The sequence below is a fragment of the Pelodiscus sinensis genome, chromosome 6 (genome assembly GCF_049634645.1).
Source record: "Pelodiscus sinensis isolate JC-2024 chromosome 6, ASM4963464v1, whole genome shotgun sequence".
NCBI lineage: Eukaryota > Metazoa > Chordata > Testudines > Trionychidae > Pelodiscus > Pelodiscus sinensis.
Window position 1 is genome coordinate 3,103,895 of NC_134716.1, and position 21,192 is coordinate 3,125,086.

The following is a 21,192-nucleotide window of genomic DNA, read 5'->3' on the forward strand; positions in this document are numbered from 1 at the left end:
GGGTGCTCTGAAGCTGGAGAAGAGCTAATTCCGAGTCGCCACTGCGGAGACCCACCCTGCTACGATAGGTGAACACACCTGGGGAAATTTTGGACTAGTGATTCTCCACTTCTGGAAGCTACTGTGTAGCTCTGGATGCTGCGGGGTTTTTTTTTTTATCATTGTCAGGATAGAGGACAACAGTAAAAATGCCTGTGCCCTGTTGGTTCTCCAGCTCCCGACTGTGCCATTGAAATTGTGGATTATTGACACATGACAATCCGTTTAGATGGTATTGCGTGATACCTGGTGCCATTTCATGGCAGTCCTTCTGCAACCCCCCCTTGGGAGACAGACCCTTTGAAGTGGATGTACCAGGAAAACGGTGCTCTGGAGGGCTTTGTCACACGACCCACAATGCTATTCAGCTCTGCAGCGTAGCTCTGGCCTCGTGCGATCACTCCCTGCAGTTCTGATGTTCCACGTGTTCCGTGCCCACGGTCGCTGACAGTGATTTCCACCAGCAGCAAAACAGAATCCCAGCGGACAATGAGGAGCACCAGCTGCTGTTGAAATACATGTTGCTTGCTTTCGGAGCCATTTTGAGTTTTAATTCGGAGCCAGAATACTGCAAGCTGTGTTCACGCTGATGAGTACCTCGCTTCACTAATAGTCCCATACAAATCAACAAGAACACTCACAAAATAAGGCAAAATCTGGCTCTGGGCTTCAGCGCTCTTTTTCTGATACCATGTGACTGCCTTACAAGTTTCTGTTTTGGTTGGTTTTTTGTTTGCAGCAGTGTACGGTCTTTGAAGACATGCTGCGTTATTCATTTGGAGATAGAATCATAGAATCATAGAATCATAGGACTGGAAGGGACCTCGAGAGGTCATCGAGTCCAGTCCCCCGCCCTCAAGGCAGGATCAAGCTCCGTCTACACCATCCCTGACAGATGTCTATCTAACCTGTTCTTAAATATCTCCAGAGAGGGAGATTCCACCACCTCCCTTGGCAATTTATTCCAATATTTGACCACCCTGACAGTTAGGAATTTTTTCCTAATGTCCAATCTAAACCTCCCCTGCTGCACTTTAAGCCCATTACTCCTTGTCCTGTCCTCAGAAACCAAGAGGAACAAATTTTCTTTCTTCTTGAGCATGGGTGGGCAAGAGGCTGCCAGCAGGCTGGATCCAGCCTGCCAAGCCACCGGATCTGGCCCATGGCCACCTTGACAGAACCCTGAGGCAGAGAGCAGTTCACGCTTTAAAAAACCAGCTGCTTTCTGCTCTGCATGGCTGGGGAGGGAGACTTCTTATGCTGTTCCCACTCCCAGCAAAATCTCTCGGCTCCCCTTGGCCAATCTCTCAGTTTCTGGCCAATAGGAGCTGAGAATTTTTGCGGAGAACAGAGGCAGTGTGGCTAAGTCTACACTGCAGAAATTTGTTGGCAGAGGCAATGCAAATGAAGTGCTCATTAGCATTTCTCACATACTCATTTGCATAGTCTCTTCCCATCTTTTGCGCAAGATCCTGTCTACCTGCTTTTTTGAGGAATAAGGGTTCTTGTGCAACAGGGTTTTTTTTTTGCACACAATGGCCCCATATATACTGCGTTTTTTTGCGCAAAAACCTCTTCCGCAAAACGGATTGGAAGAGACTATGCAAATGAGTGCGAGAAATGCTAATGAGTGCTTCATTTGCATAGCCTCTGCTGACAAATTCCTGCAGTGTAGACGTAGCCAGTGTGAAGACACCTCCCTTCCTCCTCTCGTCATGCACAGCCACATGGAGCAGTGAGCAAGCCTGCAGCAGACAGTCTGCCTCAGGTTTCTGCAGGTAAGCACCACTCAGCCAGAGCCTGCCTCTGGCATCCCACCGCCTCTCTCCCCCCGATGACCTGCCTCAGGCCACCACCCAAACCCTCTGTATCCCTTTTTTCCCATCTCCCAGGTCACAACTCCCTCCTGGCCAGACCCTGCGTCCTCTCTTATATCCCTCCCCCAGGCTAGAATCCTCTGCAGCACCCTCACCCTGTACAAATACCCCCTTCCGGGATGCACCTTTAACAGGGACCCATCTTGGTGCCCTTTGTAGTGTCCTGAGTCTGTTCCCCACTCTGAGATGGGGGGCTTCCTGGTGACCACATCTTCACCTTCACTTCAGGGCTTTGTCTCCCAGTCCCAGCGTAGTGTGCTATAAGAGCTCCTCAGGGAGCTGTCCATGGTGTTGCTGCTCTGTCAGCCAGTTCCTCACCCTGTTCCTCACCCTATCTGCATCCCTTGAGCTCTGCACTACAACTAACTGTTGCTCTGCTTTACAGCTCCTTTTATAGGGCTGTCCTGGCCCCTGATTGGCTGCTTGCTTTGCTGCCACTCTAGCCTGCTTGGAGAACTTCTCTATGTCTCTTTGGGAGGACCACAAGGCCTTAAGAAGGGGACCTCAGGGGGCTGGTCCACCCCGTCACAGTGACCTCAGTTTTCACTCCTTGTTGTGTCTAATGCTAAGTGAAATACATACTAAATTGGTTGGGGCACTGCTGCATATGCTTGTCTCACAGGTATCCAAATTCTGTGGGGTTGCAGGGCACCTGTCCTGCTTCCTAATGAGACTACTCATAACTGAAGTGAGCTGTTGAAAGCAACTCTCATTTTTAATAGTATGCTCAGTAGCGAAACGCTTCAGGTCAAAGGGAGACCTAGATCCCCTTTGCTGGCTCATTATTTTGAAGCTGATTCTCTGCAGGAAGACAATATAATAGCGTGATGCTTAGAGACCTAATGCAACCCCCTGGAAAAGTAAGTCTTTCCATCAATATTACCAGCGTTGGATCAGGTCCTGAGGGCACACTTCTGAAGCACTGTGTGATATTTTCATTGAGCCCGTCCCATTAGAGTGCAAAGCTCAGGTAGTTCCTTAACAACACTCCAGAATTTTATACCAGCTACCAACACCACAACATTCACTCTGGCTAGAGGCATATAGGTAAGAATAGTGGTTGGTAGGTTTCCAGTCCACCCTAGGGTCCCCAGGCAAATGCCCTATCCCCTAGGCCACTCCGGAACCCACCCCACCTACCTACCTTATCCTGCCTTCCATGTGCTAGAGCCACTTTCCATACTAGGGTGGTGGTCATGTGCCCATCATTTATTTGTACTGTAATGTCAAGGAAGTGGCTCTGTTGTGTGGACTGGTGCAGGCTGAGGTTGATGGTGGGGTGGAAATGGTTGAAATCTCTGTGGAATTCTTCAAAGGCCTCCTTCCCCATGGGTCCATATGATGACAATGTTGTCAGTGTAACACAAGTAGAGGAGGGATGCCAGAGGTTGGGAACCGAGGAAACATTCTAAGTCAGCCATAAATATGTTTGCCTACGCTGGGGGCCATGTGAGTACCCAGACCTGTACCACTGATGTGAAGGTATAAATTGTCTCCAAATTGGAAATGGTTGTTGGCGAGGACGGAGTCACAGCGCTCAGTCACCAGGTGTGCAGGGGCATCGTCGGGGATAGTGTTTCCGGAAGCTTGTTGTCCATCCTTGTGTGGAATGTTGGTCTAGAGAGCTTCTACAATCATGGTGGCCAGGCTAGTGTTTTCAGGAAGGTTACTGATGCTCTATCATTTCCTCAGGAAGACAGTGGTGTCTCAAAGGTAGCTCGGAGTGCTGGTAGCGTAGGGTCTGAGGAGTGAGTCCACATAGTCGGACAACCCTGCTGTCCAGTGTGTGAGTTGATGGGATGTCTGGGATTTCCAGGTTTATGGATGTTGGGGAGCAGATGGAACACTCCTGGTTGTGGCTTTAGGAGTGGGTCCATGTTGATTTGGCCCCATGCTATTGCAGAGAGTTTGAGCAGATGGTGTAACTTCTTTTGGTTTTCCTCAGTGGGATCAGACAGAGGAGGCCTGTAGCAGGTGGTGTTGGAGAGTTGCCTGGCATCCTCCTGTTGTTAATCTGACCTATTCACGGTGATGACAGAGCCTCCTTTGTCAGTCGTAGGTCTCTTCCCCAGAGCCCACATTCTGGGGTCCTCCCCTCCACAGAATACAGTTACCCCAGTCCCACCACTTGACTGAGCGATCCAATTCAAAACAACAAGGGAAGGACATTGTGGCCTGGGAGGCACATGGGCCCCGACAGGGCGATGGCGATATAAAGGGCAGGTGGTAATGGGTGAGAGACAGCCAGAAGAGGGCGCTCCAGTGCAGGGGCAAGCTAATCCCAAATGTGACCGGCAGGAGGTGCCATGGAGTCCCAACCTATCGCACTATCACATGTATGTTCTCTTTCACTGAAGCAATAGTCACAAGGGGAGCGGTCATTCCCAAACGTTTTGCCATCACGACCCCATTTTGAAACTGGATTCCTGCAGCCCTATGTGGTGCCTTCTGTTCAGACCAACAGAAATGCTGGAACATATAAAGTATGATCTCCAAAGTGTATACTAGAGTTAAGAATCCTATAGACAAGTTGCCTATTTAATGTGTGCTAGCCTCATTTTGATTTTCAATCTGAATACCTAAAAACAGATTTTATAAGAGATTGTGTTAAGATACAAATACACTTTTCCGCATGCATATCTTAGAAATACTTCATAGAAACATAGAACATTAGAACTAGAAGGGACCTTGAGAGAGGGAGTCCAGGCCCCTGCTCTCATGGCAGGATCCAGTACCATCTAGACCATCCCTGATAGATATCGATCTAAACTGCTCTTCAGTATCTTCAGAGATGGTGATTCCACAATCCCTCCTAGGAAATTTATTCCAGTGTTTAACCACCCTGACAGTTAGGAACTTTTTCCTAATGTCCAACCTAAACCTCCCTTGCTGCAGTTTAAGCCCATTGCTTCTCGTCCTATCCTCAGAGGCCAAGGAGAACAATTTTTCTCCCTCCTCCTTGTGACACCCTTTTAGATACCTGAAAACTGCTGTCATGTCCTCTCTCAGCCTTTTCCTTTACAAACTAAACAAGCCCAATTCGTTCAGTCTTCCTTCATAGGTCATGTTCTCTAGATCTTTAATCATTCTTGTTGCTCTTCTCTCGACCCTCTCCAATTTCTCCACAACTTTCATGAAATGTGGTGCCCAGAATTGGACACAATACTGCAACTGAGGCCTAATCAGTGCAGAGTAGAGCGGAAGAATGACTTCTTGTGTCTTGCTCAGAACACTCCTGTCAATGCATCCCGGAATCCTGTGTGTGTGTGTGTGTGTGTGTGTGTGTGTGTGTTTTTGCAACAGCATCACACTGTTGGTCCATATTTAGCTTGTGGTACACTATGATCTCTAGATCCCTTTCTGAAGTACTTCTTCCTAGACAGTCGCTTCCCATTCTGTATGTGTGAAACTGATTGTTCCTTCCTAAGTGGAGCACTTTGCATTTGTCCTTGAACTTCATCCTATTTACCTCAGACCATTTCTCCAGTTTGTCCAGCTCATTTTGGACCCTATCATCCAAAGCATGATGAGTCCATGGAACCCCTCTCAGCTTTGTATCATCTGCAGGCTTAATAAGCTTACTCTCTATGCCAGTACGGCAACACCACCTCCCTGTTTACCCTGCCTATCCTTCCTGAGTAAACTGTACCCGTCTATACCGATATTCTAATCGTGTGTATTATCCCACCAAGTCTCTGTGATACCAATGATGTCATAGTTGTGTTTATTTATTAGCACTTCAAGTTCTTCCTGCTCATTACCCATACTTCGTGTATTTGTTTATAGGCATCTAAGATACTGATTTGATCTTGCTTCCCCATTCTGCCTTGTCCCTTTTTTTCCTCTATTCTAGCTCATGCTCCCTCCCATTCTGACCCATCTCCCAGGTCTCCCATGTTCTTCACTTACCTGTGGGCTTTGGTCACCTGCCCCCATCGAACCTAGTGTAAAGCCCTCCTCACTAGGTAAGCCAGTCTGCATCCAAATACTGACTTCCCCTTCCTTGAAAGATGAGCCTCATCCCTCCTTAGCAGCCCTTTTAGGAATAGCTTCCCATGGTTGAGGAAGCCAAAGCCCTCCTGGCGACACCATCTTCGCAGCCAGGCGTTCACCTCCAGGATGCACCTGTCTCTGCCTGGACTCCAACCTTTGACAGGAAGGAGCAGAGAGAATACCACCTGTGCTCCAGACTCCTTCACCTGTACTCCCAGAGCCTTGCAGTCACTTTAGAGCCACTCAGTGTCACACCCTGCAGGGTCATTAGTGCCCACTTGTATAAGTAGCATGGGGTAATAGTCAGGCCCTCAGAAAAATGAGCCAGGGGTGTCTCTCAAGTGAGAAGCAAGGAAAACACCACTGACATACCCCAGACTAAGAAGCAGAAAGACACTCCCCACATGCCCCTTGCACATCAGAGCTTTGGGGGCCCAGGCTAGTAGATTTTGTGGGCTCCCCTAGGTTCTGGGGTGTGGCCAAAAATGAGAATTTCAGCATGTGGGAGGGGGCTGCTGGGAAGTGGGTTTGGGGTCTGAGCGGGAGGGAGAGTGAGGAGTGGGTTGGGATTGGTGGTTCTGGGAGGGTGGTAGGATGTTGGAGAGGGCTGGGGGTAGGAGGGCTGGGTGGGAAGTAGGATGCAGGAGCAGAGTTGGGGTGTGGGAGCTGGGTGCAGGAGCAGAGGGTGGGTGGGAGGGGTGCGGGAGCTGGGTGGGGGTGCAGGGTCTGAGTGATGAGGAGGGAGGTGCTTACCTGGTGCAGCTTCTTGGGGGTGCAGGGCTGGAGTGCCAGCATCACCTCCCTGATGCTGGGGGGGTTCCCAAAGTCTTAGGGGCCAGATCTAGGCAAGCCAGGGGCTGGATTCGGCCCCCAAGCTGTAGGTTCCCCAGTAGAAGAACAAGATCACTATGATGGGGGCAAATATGTGCTATGCTTTTATTGCAGTGCAGGGGCTTAGCTAGGATGCAATTAACTAATGTAAGGCCACTTGCCTTAGTATCTGAAGCTGAATATGGTGGTGGAGGGGGAACTCACCCCCTTGTTTGTGGGTAATGCTTCTGTACAATTCTGCTGCTGACTTCACTTGTCGGATTCAAAGTGTCTCCTTTGTAGTGGGGTTTAAAAAGACAACCCATGTGCCTAATCTTTCACCTCCAACACTACAAAGCCTTTGAGACTCCCACTGCGGTGGCACGAAGTACAGATTCGCACTTCAGTGGACTGCTTTAGATAACCCTTTCTGATGCTCTGCCTTTGCTTCCACCAGCAGAGACTTCACACACACAATTTGTCTGGGAGTGTAGAATGAAAAAATGACAAAAACGGTACCTGATGAAACAGGTTTTTGGGGGTTGTACTGTAATTGGCTATATACTGCAAAGAGAATAATTTCATACATGTCACTCTGCTGATACAGTATAGGCCTGGGGTATCAGAAGAGGAAGGCTCTCTTGTTCATACTTCAGAGGAGTAGCTGAGTTAGTCTGTAACAGGAAAAACTTAAGGCGCTACTAGACTAGTAGTTGTTTAAAAACTAACAAAACATGTAGATGGTATCATGAGCTTTTGTGGGCACAGATGACAGGAGTGTTAAAAGTCCAGATCCAAGAATAAATAAGGGAAGGAAGGAGGGACGGGAAGAAGGAAAAAAAAGAAAGGGGGGAAAGGAGGGGAGGAAGAAAGCATAAACTAATCTGATAGCTTTCTTTGATAGGATAACGAGCCTTGTGGATAAGGGAGAAGCGGTGGATGTCATATACCTAGACTTTAGTAAGGCATTTGATACGGTCTCGCATGATATTCTTATTGATAAACTAGGCAAATATAACTTAGATAGGGCCACGATAAGGTGGGTGCATAATTGGCTGGATAACCGTAGTCAGAGAGTTGTTGTTAACGGTGCTAAATCCTGCTGGAAAGGGATAACAAGTGGAGTGCCGCAAGGGTCTGTTTTGGGACCCGTACTGTTCAATATCTTCATCAATGATGTAGATATTGGGATAGAGAGTATGCTTATTAAGTTTGCAGATGACACCAAACTGGGTGGGGTTGCAACCTCTTTGGAGGATAGGGACATAATTCAAAATGACCTTAGCAAGTTAGAGAAATGGTCAGAGGTAAACAGGATGAGGTTTAATAAAGAGAAATGCAAAGTGCTCCACTTAGGAAGGAACAATCAGTTCCATACATACAAGATGGGAAGTGACTGTCTAGGAAGGAGCATGGCAGAAAGGGATCTAGGGGTCATAGCGGACCACAAGTTGAATATGAGTCAACAGTGTGATGCTGTTGCAAAAAAAGCAAATATGATTCTAGGTTGTATCAAAAGGTGTGTTGTAAGCAAAACTCGTGAAGTCATTCTGCCACTCTACTCTGCACTAGTTAGGCCTCAGCTGGAGTACTGTGTCCAGTTCTGGGCGCCACATTTCAAGAAAGATGTGGAGAAATTGGAAAGGGTACAGAGAAGAGCGACAAGAATGATTAAAGGTTTAGAGAACATGACCTATGAAGCCAGGCTTCATGAACTGGGCTTGTTTAGTTTGGAAAAAAGAAGATTAAGGGGGGACATGATAGCGGTTTTCAAATATCTAAAAGGGGTGTCACAAGGAGGAAGGAGAAAATTTGTTCCTCTTGGTTTCTGAGGACAGGACAAGGAGTAATGGGCTTAAAGTGCAGCAGGGGAGGCTTAGATTGGACATTAGGAAAAAATTCCTAACTGTCAGGGTGGTCAAATATTGGAATAAATTGCCAAGGGAGGTGGTGGAATCTCCCTGTCTGGAGATATTTAAGAACAGGTTAGATAGACATCTGTCAGGGATGGTGTAGACGGAGCTTGGTCCTGCCTTGAGGACAGGGGGCTGGACTCGATGACCTCTTGAGGTCCCTTCCAGTCCTATTATTCTATGATTCTATAAGCTGTAAGTGACTTTTTACACTCCTGTCATTTGACAAAGTGGGTTGTCAGATCATACTTTCATTGCCTGACAAGTCTTTGGTTTGAACTTAAATCCTCCTGAGTTCTTTGCTCTGTAACTAGCACTGGATTGTGTCTTGTTTGTGACACTTACTGGACGTCATCTTAGTAATGGTTACAAAAAAGATTATCTTGCTGCACTGACATCTTAGCCTGACTGCTGCTAGCTGTTCTATGCACATTGTAGGACTTTGGTGTGATATTACTCCCTATGTTGGTGTAAATAAAGTCAGGTGTAAATGGGCAAGTTCCAGTACTATGTTGTCAATTAAAAGGAAGAAGGAATATCTGGCTAACTTGCTGCCAGAGGGTGCGATGGCACACAGGTAGATAGACCGATAAGTCCCTGACATGTTGTAGCTTGAGGACTGCCAAAACTGTGCATGGCAGCACTACCCACACATGAACCATACGTCAAACTAGTCAGTTCCTGTTGTGTGAAGTACACCTTGAAGGGAGGGTGCAGCGTGACAGGCTCCCAGGCTCCTTACGGGCTATTTCTTTTAGCCTCTTTCTCCTACGCCCATGCTGGGTTAGAGGCCAGTTGTGGGCACAATGAATGAGCCTCAGCCCTGTTCCTGGGGGCTAGAGGGTAGCATCCCTTCTGCTGGGCTGGGCTTGGCTTCGCCCAGCTTTCCTGCTGCTTGCTTCGTGCAACCCGCTTCCCTGCTTGCGATAGGTACGGTGAGCGGGGCCCGCTGGCTGTGCACACCAAGCCTGCCCTGCAGGGCACGTGCATGAGCGGCCTGCAGGCCTGAGCCCGGGCCCAGGCTTTGCATGCTTAACCTCGGTGTTCACACCCAGGGCATTGGCGCACCCCCCACGCAGAGGCTGCAAGGACCAGCCGCGTGCAGCAGAGCACAACGCGGATTGGTCCCTGGAGCGCGCCGTAGGGCAGGCGGCGGGTGAAAGGGCTTCTGGGAGTTGTAGTTCGCGGCGCGACTCTTCCTCTCTGGGGCCGGCCTGGCGCGGAGGTTCGGTGCGTTCCGGGGGCGGAGGCTGCTGGTTGCTTCGTCACGAGCCAATCGGCGGGCGGGCAGGGCAGAGCCGGGGCCGCTGATTGGGCGGCGTAGGAGAGCGCCCCGCCCACTGCACCTGAGGCGGCCGGGCTGGGCGGCGCTGCCCGGGGCTGCCGTGGAGCCGAGCATGCGGCTGCGCTCGGGGCTCTTCGCCGCCGGCTGCCTCCTGCTGCAGGCGCTGGGCGTGGGGCTCTTCCTGCGCGGCTTCTTCCCGCCGCCCGTGCGCGCGCGCCGCCCCGCGCGCCCCGCCCCGCCCGCCGAGCCCGCCCCGCCCGGCCCAGGTAACCGCCCCACCCCCCCCCTCCCGCCCCCCCACCCGGGTAACCGCCCCGCCCCCTCCCCCCTCCCATCCCCCCACCCGGGTAACGGCCCCGCCCCCTCCCATCCCCCCACCCGGGTAACGGCCCCGCCCCCTCCCATCCCCCCACCCGGGTAACCCCCTCCCTCCCTCGCCCCGCCCCCTCCTCAGGTAACCGCCCCGCCCCCCGCCTGGCCCAGGTAACCGCCCCGCCCCCTCCCCTCCCCAGGTAACGGCCCCGCCCCCTCCCCACGCCCGGGCCAGGTAACTGCTCCACCTCCTCCCATCCCCCACCCGGGTAACCCCCTCATCCCGCCCCCTGCCCGGGTAACCGCCCCGCCCCCTCCCTCCCTCGCCCCGCCCCTTCCCCACCCAGGTAACTCCTCCTACCCCCCCAGGTAACCACCCCACCTCCTCCCACCCCTTGCTTGGGTAATCGCCCCGCCCTCTCCCCAGGTAACTGCCATGCTCCCGACCTGGGTGCTGCCCCGCCCCTTCTCTTCCCGGCCCAGGTAAGCGCCCCTTCCCCCCACAGGGAGCTGGTTTTTAAACTGGTTCCTCTCCTGGACCGGCTCCCTCCTGGCACCCTGCACTGCTGTTTGTGATACAGAGGCAGCAGCGCAGGGGGACCAAGTGACTCCCTAGTAGTGGGGCCGGAGTGCACTGGCTGCTGGCCCGCCCCAGGGAGCTATAGAATAGTCACATAACTGCTGGGAATTAATGTGGTTACTGGACTGTTCAATTAACCAATAGCTAACACCCCTACTGTCTGTCACTTGGCACTTGGGTCTGCCATCCCCTCCTTCTTTTATTATAACAATTCCATTCATACTGTTTTATTTAACAGCTTGACTGCAATTCCATTATTAAAGCTTTTTACAGGTGGTTAGAATTTGGCTTTAAAAGTTTGCTTTGGGCTGGAAGCTAGAAAACAAGCTCCAGCAGCCCAAAAGTTTGGGGTCCTTTTAGTTTTATCATCCATGAGCGAGAATAAACCTGGCAGGAACTGAGGCACTAGCAGTAGAAAGAACATAAAGTTTAATTTGACTCATCCCTAAGTCTCCCCATTAGCTGGACAAGAAGTAGCAACAACGGTAGCTCGAGCTCGAGCTGACCATGTTGGGCACTAGTATCTGTTCTGGTCCAGCCACTCCACCGCAATCATATCCCACCAACCTCCTTATATTCCAGGGAATAGGACTGGCCTATCATCTCCCAGTGGCCCTTAGGAGTGGACCTGGACTGCTAGCTCCCCAACAGCGGGCAGAAGTGGGGCTGCTGTCACAAATGTTTGCTTCTGTGCATCTTCACTACTCTTGTACACTTTCCCTGGTTGAGATGATTAATACTTGTTTCAGTTGAAGCCCTACTTGGTCCAAGTTTTTTTGTTTATTACGTAACAAAATAAATAAAAGCACAGGCACAATGGGATTCCAAATAATTATATTTTCTAAATATACACAACAAGGAAGCTGTATATGCAAACCATTAAGCTGGCTTCTAAAACATAAACAAGAATGGTAGCCACTAGAGGGCTCGCAAACCATTTTACCCAATTTCTGTTCACTACATCTAGCACTTCCCCTCACTAATGGCAACACTGCAGGTCAGAGTTGATGAAGTGTGTTACTGGGACCTCAGTCAGACTAAAGAGTGCATGGGCTGAATCTTTTGGTTTCATGAAAATTCTGTTGCCCAAGCCAGGGCTGGATAGAAATAGATGTAGATTCCATCCACGTGCACTATGGAAGTATGAAGTATGGTCCTGTCTGATTTCCAACTGACCTTCTAACTTTAAATTCCTTTCACTGGCAATTAAAACAGTTGCAGAAGTCCTGTGTGAATTTTGTGAAATGCTGATCACTTTTGTTGTGAGCCCTTAACTTGCAGTGATGCTTTACCCATTTTACGTTTACATTTATTTTAGGAGTTACTTCTAATTGGACTAAGATTCCATCACCTCTTTTCAAAAAAGTTGTCATTGTGCTGATAGATGCTTTGAGAGATGACTTTGTGTTTGGGTCAAAAGGTAAACAGTTCATGCCCTACACTACACAACTCGTGGAAAAAGGAACATGCCACAGTTTCATAGCTGAAGCAAAGCCACCCACAGTCACCATGCCTCGAATTAAGGTAAACCGTTTCATTTTGTTTATCTTAATGTGTTGTAATTTCTTAGCTGATTCTGGCTGCTCCCAAGCAAGGCCCTGCCCAGCAAGGGATCCAAGTGAGTATGACATCTTTTCTCCTTGCCGTAGTGTTACAGGAGTTGAGAAAGGAAAGGAGTTTATCTTTCCATCTCTTACAGCAATATGTGAACTACTGTAGTAGTAGTCTGTAATGGAGAAAGAGGAAGGTTGGTGCTCTGGACAAATTCTCCTTTCTATTTTCAAGATTGTCCAATATTCCTACATGCTCAGTCTCACTCCTTTAATTAATAAGTTTAACAGCACTCTTGCCACAGTATCAGTGTAGGAACTATATTTTAATATAATGTTGACAGAGAAACATGACCACCAGTCGATCCTGGTTTAGCTTGCAAGTTGTAGTGGTCAAGCCACAAAAGGAAGGCAGAGGGCAGTTATGGAGCTGAAGAGACTTGATAGAAAGGGAAATAACAAGGGTTATCACTTCTTAAACTAGTCAGTCTTTGCATATGAGCTTCACAATTGACAATGTGAGGGAGAATGTAAGAACTGCTAAGGTGATATTACAGGTAGCTTTGCTTAGGCAATTTTAACTGTCATTTATGTAGTTTTAACTCATTATGATGAGTCAATAACCTTTGGAGTTGTTTGCCAATGGCTTCCATTTTAAAAGCCAGCTCTAGTCCTGCCTTGTAACTTTGGGTGGGAAAACCTAAAATCTAGATTTACTCTAGGATATTTTTGCAAAGAAAATTGGCCCTATTGAGTTTCAGGGCACTGAAATCAAACTGTGCATATTTGTCCAATATTTAACTTTTAGTGCATCCCAGTCATAAATCTGCCTGCTTTATAAGGTAAGGAGCCACTTCTCATTTTACCCATGGAGGGAGGAAAAGGGAAAAACTGAGGCACAGAGGTGAAATGACTTATTCTAGGTCAGCTCGCAGGTTAATGGCCGAGCAAGGAAGAGAGCTTAGGTCTCCACAGTCTTGCTGTACTTGTTGTCATGGACTGGTTTCCTTAGTATAAAATTGCTTTTCATTAACGTATCACACTTGTCATATGTTAAATATCTTGGAAAATGTGCAATAGTGGCTGTTACAGAAAACAGCTTGTAATTAAGTAAAGTTGAAATTTATTGTAGAGTGTTGAGGGCCAGTCTGCTCCCATTAATTTTAATGAGGACTCTTCTATCATGGATTTCAGTGGGAGCATATTAGAGCACTGCTTGAGTATATTGCTGCCATCCTCTTTCTAAGCTATCGGTCTCTGAAACCGATATCAAACAGAGCTCTTTTCCTGTAGCTTTATTAGGAGCCTGTAGAGTTGGTGCTGTAGAACCAGAGTTTCAGTAGGGCAGGTTGGTGATGTACTGTAAAGAGTGCAGCCTTGTTGACATTCATTCATTCAGAGGCTGATGTAGGTATTGTTATGCTCTAGTGATGGCATGTGACACTCTAGTGATACAGCGTATTGCTGATGGTATGTGCTTAGCAGCAGGGTCTCTGATACCTTGCCATTTCTTGAAGTTGTTATTCATAGATTTTAAAGCTGGGGAGAGACAGGCTAGATCTCTCTTGCTCCTCTGGTGTCTACTTTTGGTGATAGGAGTGGTAGCTCACTGCCACTACTTGGTTCCTGTTGAAAGAATAATTGAAATCATTATAATACATTGAATAAATCAGGGCTACTCAACTTTGGAAGCCCTGGGTACCACAATGATACTCACAGCACATGCAAAATACAGTAAACTTCTGGTAATCCGGCACCTTTAGGACCCAGGGGCCGCTGGATTATCAGATATGCCGGACTATCGGAAGGGGGGGCTATGACGGGTCTGGGGTAGGGTGGGGGGGATGCCACCCCAGACCCCTCATAGCCCCCCCTTCCGATAGTCCTGCTCTGCCCCAGGCGTCCCTGATTCAGTGCTACTGGTCAGTTTCAGCAGCGGCTGAATCGGGGGCGCCGGCAGCAGAGCAGCTGGAGTGCTGTCGGGTTGGTCCGGTAGCGCCGACCCTTGGCGTGGCGAGACCAACCCAGCAGCACCCCAGCTGCTCTGCCCCAGGTGTCCCCAAGTCAACTGCTGCTGAAACTGACCAGCGGCTGACTCCAGGAAGCCCGAGGCAGAGCTGCTCTGCCCCTGGCTTCCTGGAATCAGCCCCTGATCAGTTTCAACAGCAGCTGAATCGGGGGCGCCGGCAGCAGAGCAGCTGGAGTGCTGCCGGGTTGGTCCGGTAGCGCCGACCCTTGGCGTGGCGAGACCAACCCAGCAGCACCCCAGCTGCTCTGCCCCAGGTGTCCCCAAGTCAGCTGCTGCTAAAACTGATCAGGGGCTGATTCCAGGAAGCTGGGGCAGAGCAACTCTGCCTTGGGCTTCCTGGAGTCAGCCGCTGGTCAGTTTCAGCAGCAGCTGAATCGGGGACAGCTGGGGTGCTGCCGGGTTGGTCCCGCAGCCTCGAGGGGCGGCACTACGGGACTTACCCAGCAGCACTCCAGCTGCTCTGTCCCTGGCTTCCCCGATTCAGCCGCTGGTCAGTTTTAGCAGCGGCTGAATCAGGGAAGCTGGGGGCAGAGCAGCTCCAATGGTCCGGCTGCCCGGAGCACTTCCAGGTTCCTGATGGTGCCAGACCATCAGGAGTGCCGGACCATCAGATGCCGGACCATCGGAGTTTTGCTGTATATGCAAATAGCTTATTTCACACTGACGGGGGGCATAAATACAAAGCACTTACCACAATGCCTCAGCGCTCCCAGTACCTTCTCCCTGGGGGCTAGAACTGCCCACACCCTGTACCTGTCTGTTCTAGCCAGCCCATCTGCTTGCGTCTTTCAGTGCTCACCCCACCTGGGAGATGCCTCACCGTTGTGGAGCGTGTTCTCTGTGGAGGCCATGTTCAAAGGATCCCGCCCATGGGCTGCGTTTTGAGCCCTGTGTAAACCCACACTTCCCCATGGGCCGTGTGTTGAGTTGCCCAGGAATAGATTAGTCTCAACGTACTCAATAAATGGGTGAATAGCGCCTTTCCATCGACTGTCTGAGTCTGCGGAGGGATGTAGTATGAGCACTGATAAATTGTCAGGATCTATTGCAAAGAGGAGACAATCATTAGTGCTACTAGGATTATCTGTGTTGTGTCCTGGTCTCAAGCTAGATTCTTAAGCATCTAGGATGCCTGAAGATACCTTGTTTTTTCTGGAGCTTCATAATCACTGCTTCAGTGTTGCTTGGTAGGAAAGGGAGGCTGGATGGCAAAGCCCCCCTCTGGCCGCAGCATCATAACACCCCTGCACCTCTCCGCACATCCCAACCCCGAGCATATCATACACCGGAAACCCCTGTCCTGAGTCTCTCTCATTCCTAGTCTTCTGCCACAACACTATGCACCATCCACACACTGCAAATCTGGGTCCTGAGCCCATCATACTCCCAACCCCCCTGCCCTGAGCCCCTCATACATCCCAATCCGAACTCCTGCACCCTCACATCCACAAGCCTGTGGCTTGCTCAGCACCCAATCCTCCACCTGACCCCAACACTCTTCAGCCTGGAGCCCCTTCCCTGAGCCAGCAGCCCCTTCTTCACCTCCTCCTGCACCCAGATTCTCTCCCAGAGCTTGCACCTTTCACCCCTTCCCACACCCAAATCCCTCATTCCCACCCCAGAGCCTGCACCTCCTGTATCAACCCAGTGAGAGTGAGTAAGGGCTGGGGACAGCAAATAATGGAGAGGAGGGGAGCAGAGAGGGCGGGGCCTCAGGAAAGGGATGAGGTCTTGGGGAAGGGATGGGGTAGATCTTGGCTTGCCCTGACATTTAGAAAGTGATCTCAGGTGTAATAAAGTTGGAGGCCACTGCTCTACAGGTAGCGTGAGTGGAGACCGAGTTAATCTTGGGAACAGAGGATTGGGTGCTAGGGCATTGTGGTTTCTGTCTAAGTGTAAAGTTGCAGTGAGCTTTTGAAACCCTAGCCCTATTGTAGGCATGAAGTGAATAGTAACTAAATATTCCAGTGTCACTGTAATGTCCTGCTTGGGGTACCCAGAACTGTAAGCCACAGTGTTACCCCAATCAACCTCAACTGCTGCTTTGACATACCACCTCATCTATCTGCCAGTCCAAATGTTTCCTTTCAGGTAATGGTCAACAAACCCCAATTCACAAATTCCTCAGAGATACCTCTCTGCAGCATCTCTCTGGATATTCTTAGATGTTAAGTTCACTGCCTGCAAAGAGACAGAACATACAGTAACTTACTAATTTAGCTGAAGACTCACACTTCACTTTAATACAGAGTGTGACGGGATTCTTGGGGTACAGCCTGCGACTATGGGACTGCTACTCTCCAGTCTGGGCTGTCTCCCGCAATGCTTTGCTAGTGACAAGCAGCAACTCTCCTCCAGGCTGTGTTATCACTCATTACCCAGCCAGATTGCATTAATTCTTCCAAAGTCACTCATGAATCACCCCGAGAAAGGCACCAACCAAATCCCACTATTTGCAGCACTGTACCTGAGGAAGACCTAAAAGATGATGGTTGGGCAGCAGTGGACATTTGTCCCTAGCAGGCATTCTATTTTACAGAACCCCATGTTTGTTTCAGGGACAGGTCACAATGGAGGCCTGCAATGCATCCTGCGGCCTCTATGCTGCCTAAACAGTATGAAAGCTAGCTACCTCTGCAGCTAAAAAGGGTGTAAGCTATTTTTCATTTTTAATTAAACATTTGATTCAGGAAAAGAATAAAGACCCTAATTCCATAATTGCAATGGAAGTTTGAGGACAAGGAATTTCAATAGCCCAGCTGGAAAAGCAACTTCAGAAGTCAGTTCCTTCCTCATGTAATACTTATTCTGTTTAATTGTAACATTTGTTCTTTGAGATAAAGCTTCTGTATAGCATACATTCCAATCCTGCAACCAAAGTTATCAGAGACACATTTTCAAGTCATATTATTCAAAAAAAGATGTTGGTTGCAAAAGCCCAGTTATTGTTGCTAAGTGACTACAGAGTAGTTTCTTACCAGATCATTTACATAATCTAGGCACTAAAAGCAAAGAAATGAATAGTTAAATACATAAATCTTGCACAGCCCGCAATCACATTTTTATTTAATACAAAGAAAGGCTTGAACTCTGACTTCAAGATTTCAACATCTTGATTTCAGCATCTTTTAACAGATACAGTTCAGACAATATAGTTAAACAATTGATTACATTTTTCATGAAATACTTACGGTTGCTGTTTGAAAATAATGTACAGGGAGTTTAATAGCAGTGAGTATGACTGTGATCTTGGGTGCCCCTCCATACCAACTAACAGATGGCACACCAAACTTTCTCCTATCAAATCTTACCTATATTCTCCCAACACCCGGGCATCATAATCATATGGAAGTTGCTAACAGGCTGGTTCCCCCCAAAAAATCACTGTGTGATGTACGGTCAAAGCATTCAGAAAGAGTTTGAGTACACTGAAATGATGTTCTTAAAATGTGTTTGGCAGGGACTATGGAAGCCCAGTCTGCCCTAGCTCAAGGAATGTGTACTTATCTAATCAGCATAATCACAGGCAGAGGACAATGCATGCACATTAACATACGAAAGGTAAACAAAGCCATCATACTAAATAAGCAGAGAAGACTGCTTAATGATCACACCGCACACACCGCAGAGCAGAATCTGCATCTCAGGAAATCTTCATGGCTTTTCCAACAGAGGCCATTCACTAAGATAAGGGGGAACAGAGACATTTTATTTTTCTGTCACTGATGGGGACTTGGGGTTCAGTGCCCTGTGAGCCTGTGAAAGCTGGATCCTTGTGGCCTGGAAGGAAAGAATAGTGGGAAACTGACACAGACTTTAAAGTGAGAGGGGCTATCACGATCATCTAATTGGACATCTTGCACATTGCAGGCTACAGAACCTCACCTACCCATTCCTGTAACAGACCCCTAACCTCAGGCTGAGTTACTGAAGTCCTCAAATCATGATTTGAGAATCAGTCATTTATTCTAATTCAAACCAGCAAGTGACCCATGTCCCAGGGGAAGGCAAAAACCCCCAGAGTCTCTGCCAGTCTGACCCAGGAATAATGCTTGCACTCTGTGACAGACACATGAATAGCCTGTCCAGACATGTCCCAACAATGGCTCCCCCTCTTGCCAGAAAACTTGAAACACATACTTAATAATTAAAACCAAGAAGGGTAAAGGTGTCTCACCCCAGGGACACAGAAGTGTTTCAAGGTGTGGCCTGTTTCAAGGCTCTCCAGTCTCTTAATAATGCATATGCCTAAATGCTGTTTACTTAGTGTGTGCTCAACCTCACAGCCTGAGTTGGCATTGAAGAGTTTGGGGCTACGACAGGTCCATGTTGAACAGCTGACCTAATTCAGAAGAAGGTGATCCTTTCCCACTTACAAGAACACAATGTGAGGAGCTGTCATCAGAGATGGAATGTTCCACAACACTTGTCAGAGAGGCCTGTGAGTTTCAAGATCAGTCAGAGTGATTCCCTGTCGATCTCTGCCTTGAGATCCACAAGTATGATGTGAATGGGGTGCTTGACTTCTCTTTTCTTCTAAGTAAGCTGTCATGTTGTGACATTTGCTCTCATGGAACATCCAAGAGTAAGGGTATGTCTACACTACCACCCTAGTTCGAACTAGGGTGGTAATGTAGGCAACCGGAGTTGCAAATGAAGCCCGGGATTTGAATTTCCCGGGCTTCATTTGCATCTTGCCAGGCGCCGCGGACTAGGTAGTTCGGACTAGGCTTCACAAGGAATAACGGTAGTTCAGAATAGGAAGCCTAGTCCAAACTACCTAGTCCGTGCCGCGTGTAGCTGCACGGCACGGAGTCCGCACTAGCGGACATTTAAAAATGGCGGCGCCCGGCAAGATGCAAATGAAGCCCGGGAAATTCAAATCCCGGGCTTCATTTGCAACTCCAGTTGCCTACATTACCACCCTAGTTCGAACGAGGGTGGTAGTGTAGACATACCAAAACCACCTTGTTGTCTTGTCTTGCTTCTTAAGATAGCAGCAGCGTGGGCCAACAAGACCAAAGTAAAAATGTTCTCAGCATTGGATAGAAGAGTAATGCCATAGTAGCTTAAAAATGCCTTTTTGCTCGTTGGGCAGGATCCACTCTGTTCCCCAGATAATAACAGCTTCTTCACCCACAAAAGAATGGCTTGTCCAGAGCTTTTTAAGAGTTCTGCTAGAATTTCACAGATTGTTGTCACCTTATTTCTCTTATTTCTATCATATCCCTGGGAAACAAAGGTTAGTTTCAAAGCAATAGTGTACATTACCTAATCATCCACAGAAGGCCTGCTGCCAAGATTATCCACTGGGCTTTAAGCTATAAAGGAAGTTGTTTTGGGCCAGATCCTTGATATCTCATTGATAGGGAAAGTCTGAGTTCATATGGGTGAGGTCTCCAGATCTAGTCTGGGTTAACCCTGCAACTTTCATGGTAGAATTTGAATCTGCACATTGGACTACCTATTGGAGTATACAGTAATCTTTTAAATTGATTTCAAAAGGATTTTTACAAATCAGTGACCTCATCATCTCTGCTATGAAACTGATTTGTATGTATAATGATCATTAACTATATTTTTTCTTTTTTATTATTAATCAATCCTAGCTTTAGTTAATAAGGATTGGCTGTAAGCGTGCATTTGGGTAAGATCTGAAATACTCATTGATTAAGGGGTAATAGATTTGCTTTCTTGGGTCGGGTAGAACTTTATATATTGTGAATAACTGTTAGACTTGGTTGTCTGGGTGGAAGCCAAAGTCTGGATTGCTTACTGGGAACTGTGTTTTGGTTTTTCGGTGACCAGAAAGGCATTTCAAAGGCTGTTTGGTTACTGGCTTGGGGAAGTGTAATTGTGGATTTAAACCCCAGTTTGGGGATTGTCTGCCCAATTTGTAGTTTGCTATGGAAGAACATCCTCAGTTTAGCTCCTTCAGTGGCCATGGTCACAGTCAGAGACAGGATACTTGACTAGGTACCCTCTGATATGGCAACTCGTGTTAATCCATTTATTAGGCTTTGACATTGTAAGTCTGATCCCATTCCCCCATGAAGTTTAATTTTACCTCACTTTTTCACGCAAACATCAAATACTTTCGCAGCTTCTGTTGTTCACTTATTTTTCTATCTGTCTATCTATCTAGGCTTTGATGACTGGTAGCATACCTGGCTTCATTGATGTTATCATGAATCTCAATTCACCAGCACTCTTGGAAGACAACCTGATATGGCAGGCAAAAACAGCTGGGAAAAGAATAATCTTTTATGGTGATGACACATGGCTTAAATTGTTTCCAAAACATTTTGTGGAATATGATGGCACTACCTCATTTTTTGTCTCAGATTATACTGAGGTAAGAAGCTTTTTCATAGTCAAATTAGATATTGAGACACAAATTTATCAATCTTTTAGGGAATCCGTTTTCAAAAACCATTGACCATGTTTTGGAGTATGCAATAACGTTGGCTGCTAATTGAAAACTATGAAACCAGGGATTGTCCCTCAGTAGCTTGGCACTTGGCAGCCCTATAGTGTGTGTGTATTATATATATAAAATAAATAAATACATTGGGAGTCTTTTCAGCGGAAAGGGGTAGAGAGCAGGCCAAGACTTGCAAAACCGGCTACCTACAGTTAGGTTCCTGGATTTATATTTGCTGTGTAAATCATCTTGATTTTCAAAATTGGTCAACACTCACTAACTTCTTTAGAGCTTAAGGTTATGTCTAAACTACACCCATCTGTCGGCATATGGGATGTAAATTAGACGTATCGAAAGTGCAAATGAAGCGGGGATTTAAA

At 48.0% G+C, this 21,192-nt stretch overlaps 1 protein-coding gene across 3 annotated transcripts in view; it reads left to right on the forward strand.

Moving 5' to 3' along the window:
* PIGG (phosphatidylinositol glycan anchor biosynthesis class G (EMM blood group)) overlaps positions 1–21,192 on the forward strand; it is a 268,780-nt gene that overhangs the window by 11,354 nt on the left and 236,234 nt on the right. Inside the window, exons 1-3 of one of the 3 annotated variants that reach the window (XR_012904572.1) lie at positions 9,919–10,183; positions 12,128–12,333; positions 20,534–20,743. Coding sequence is in view for 2 of the 3 variants with exons in the window: in XM_075931309.1 (XP_075787424.1) it covers positions 10,030–10,183; positions 12,128–12,333; positions 20,534–20,743 (570 nt within the window). In the remaining variant the exon portion in view is untranslated. Of the gene's footprint in view, positions 1–9,918; positions 10,184–12,127; positions 12,334–20,533; positions 20,744–21,192 lie in introns of those variants that run through there. The other 2 variants (XM_075931309.1, XM_075931310.1) reach the window with 2 other exon arrangements.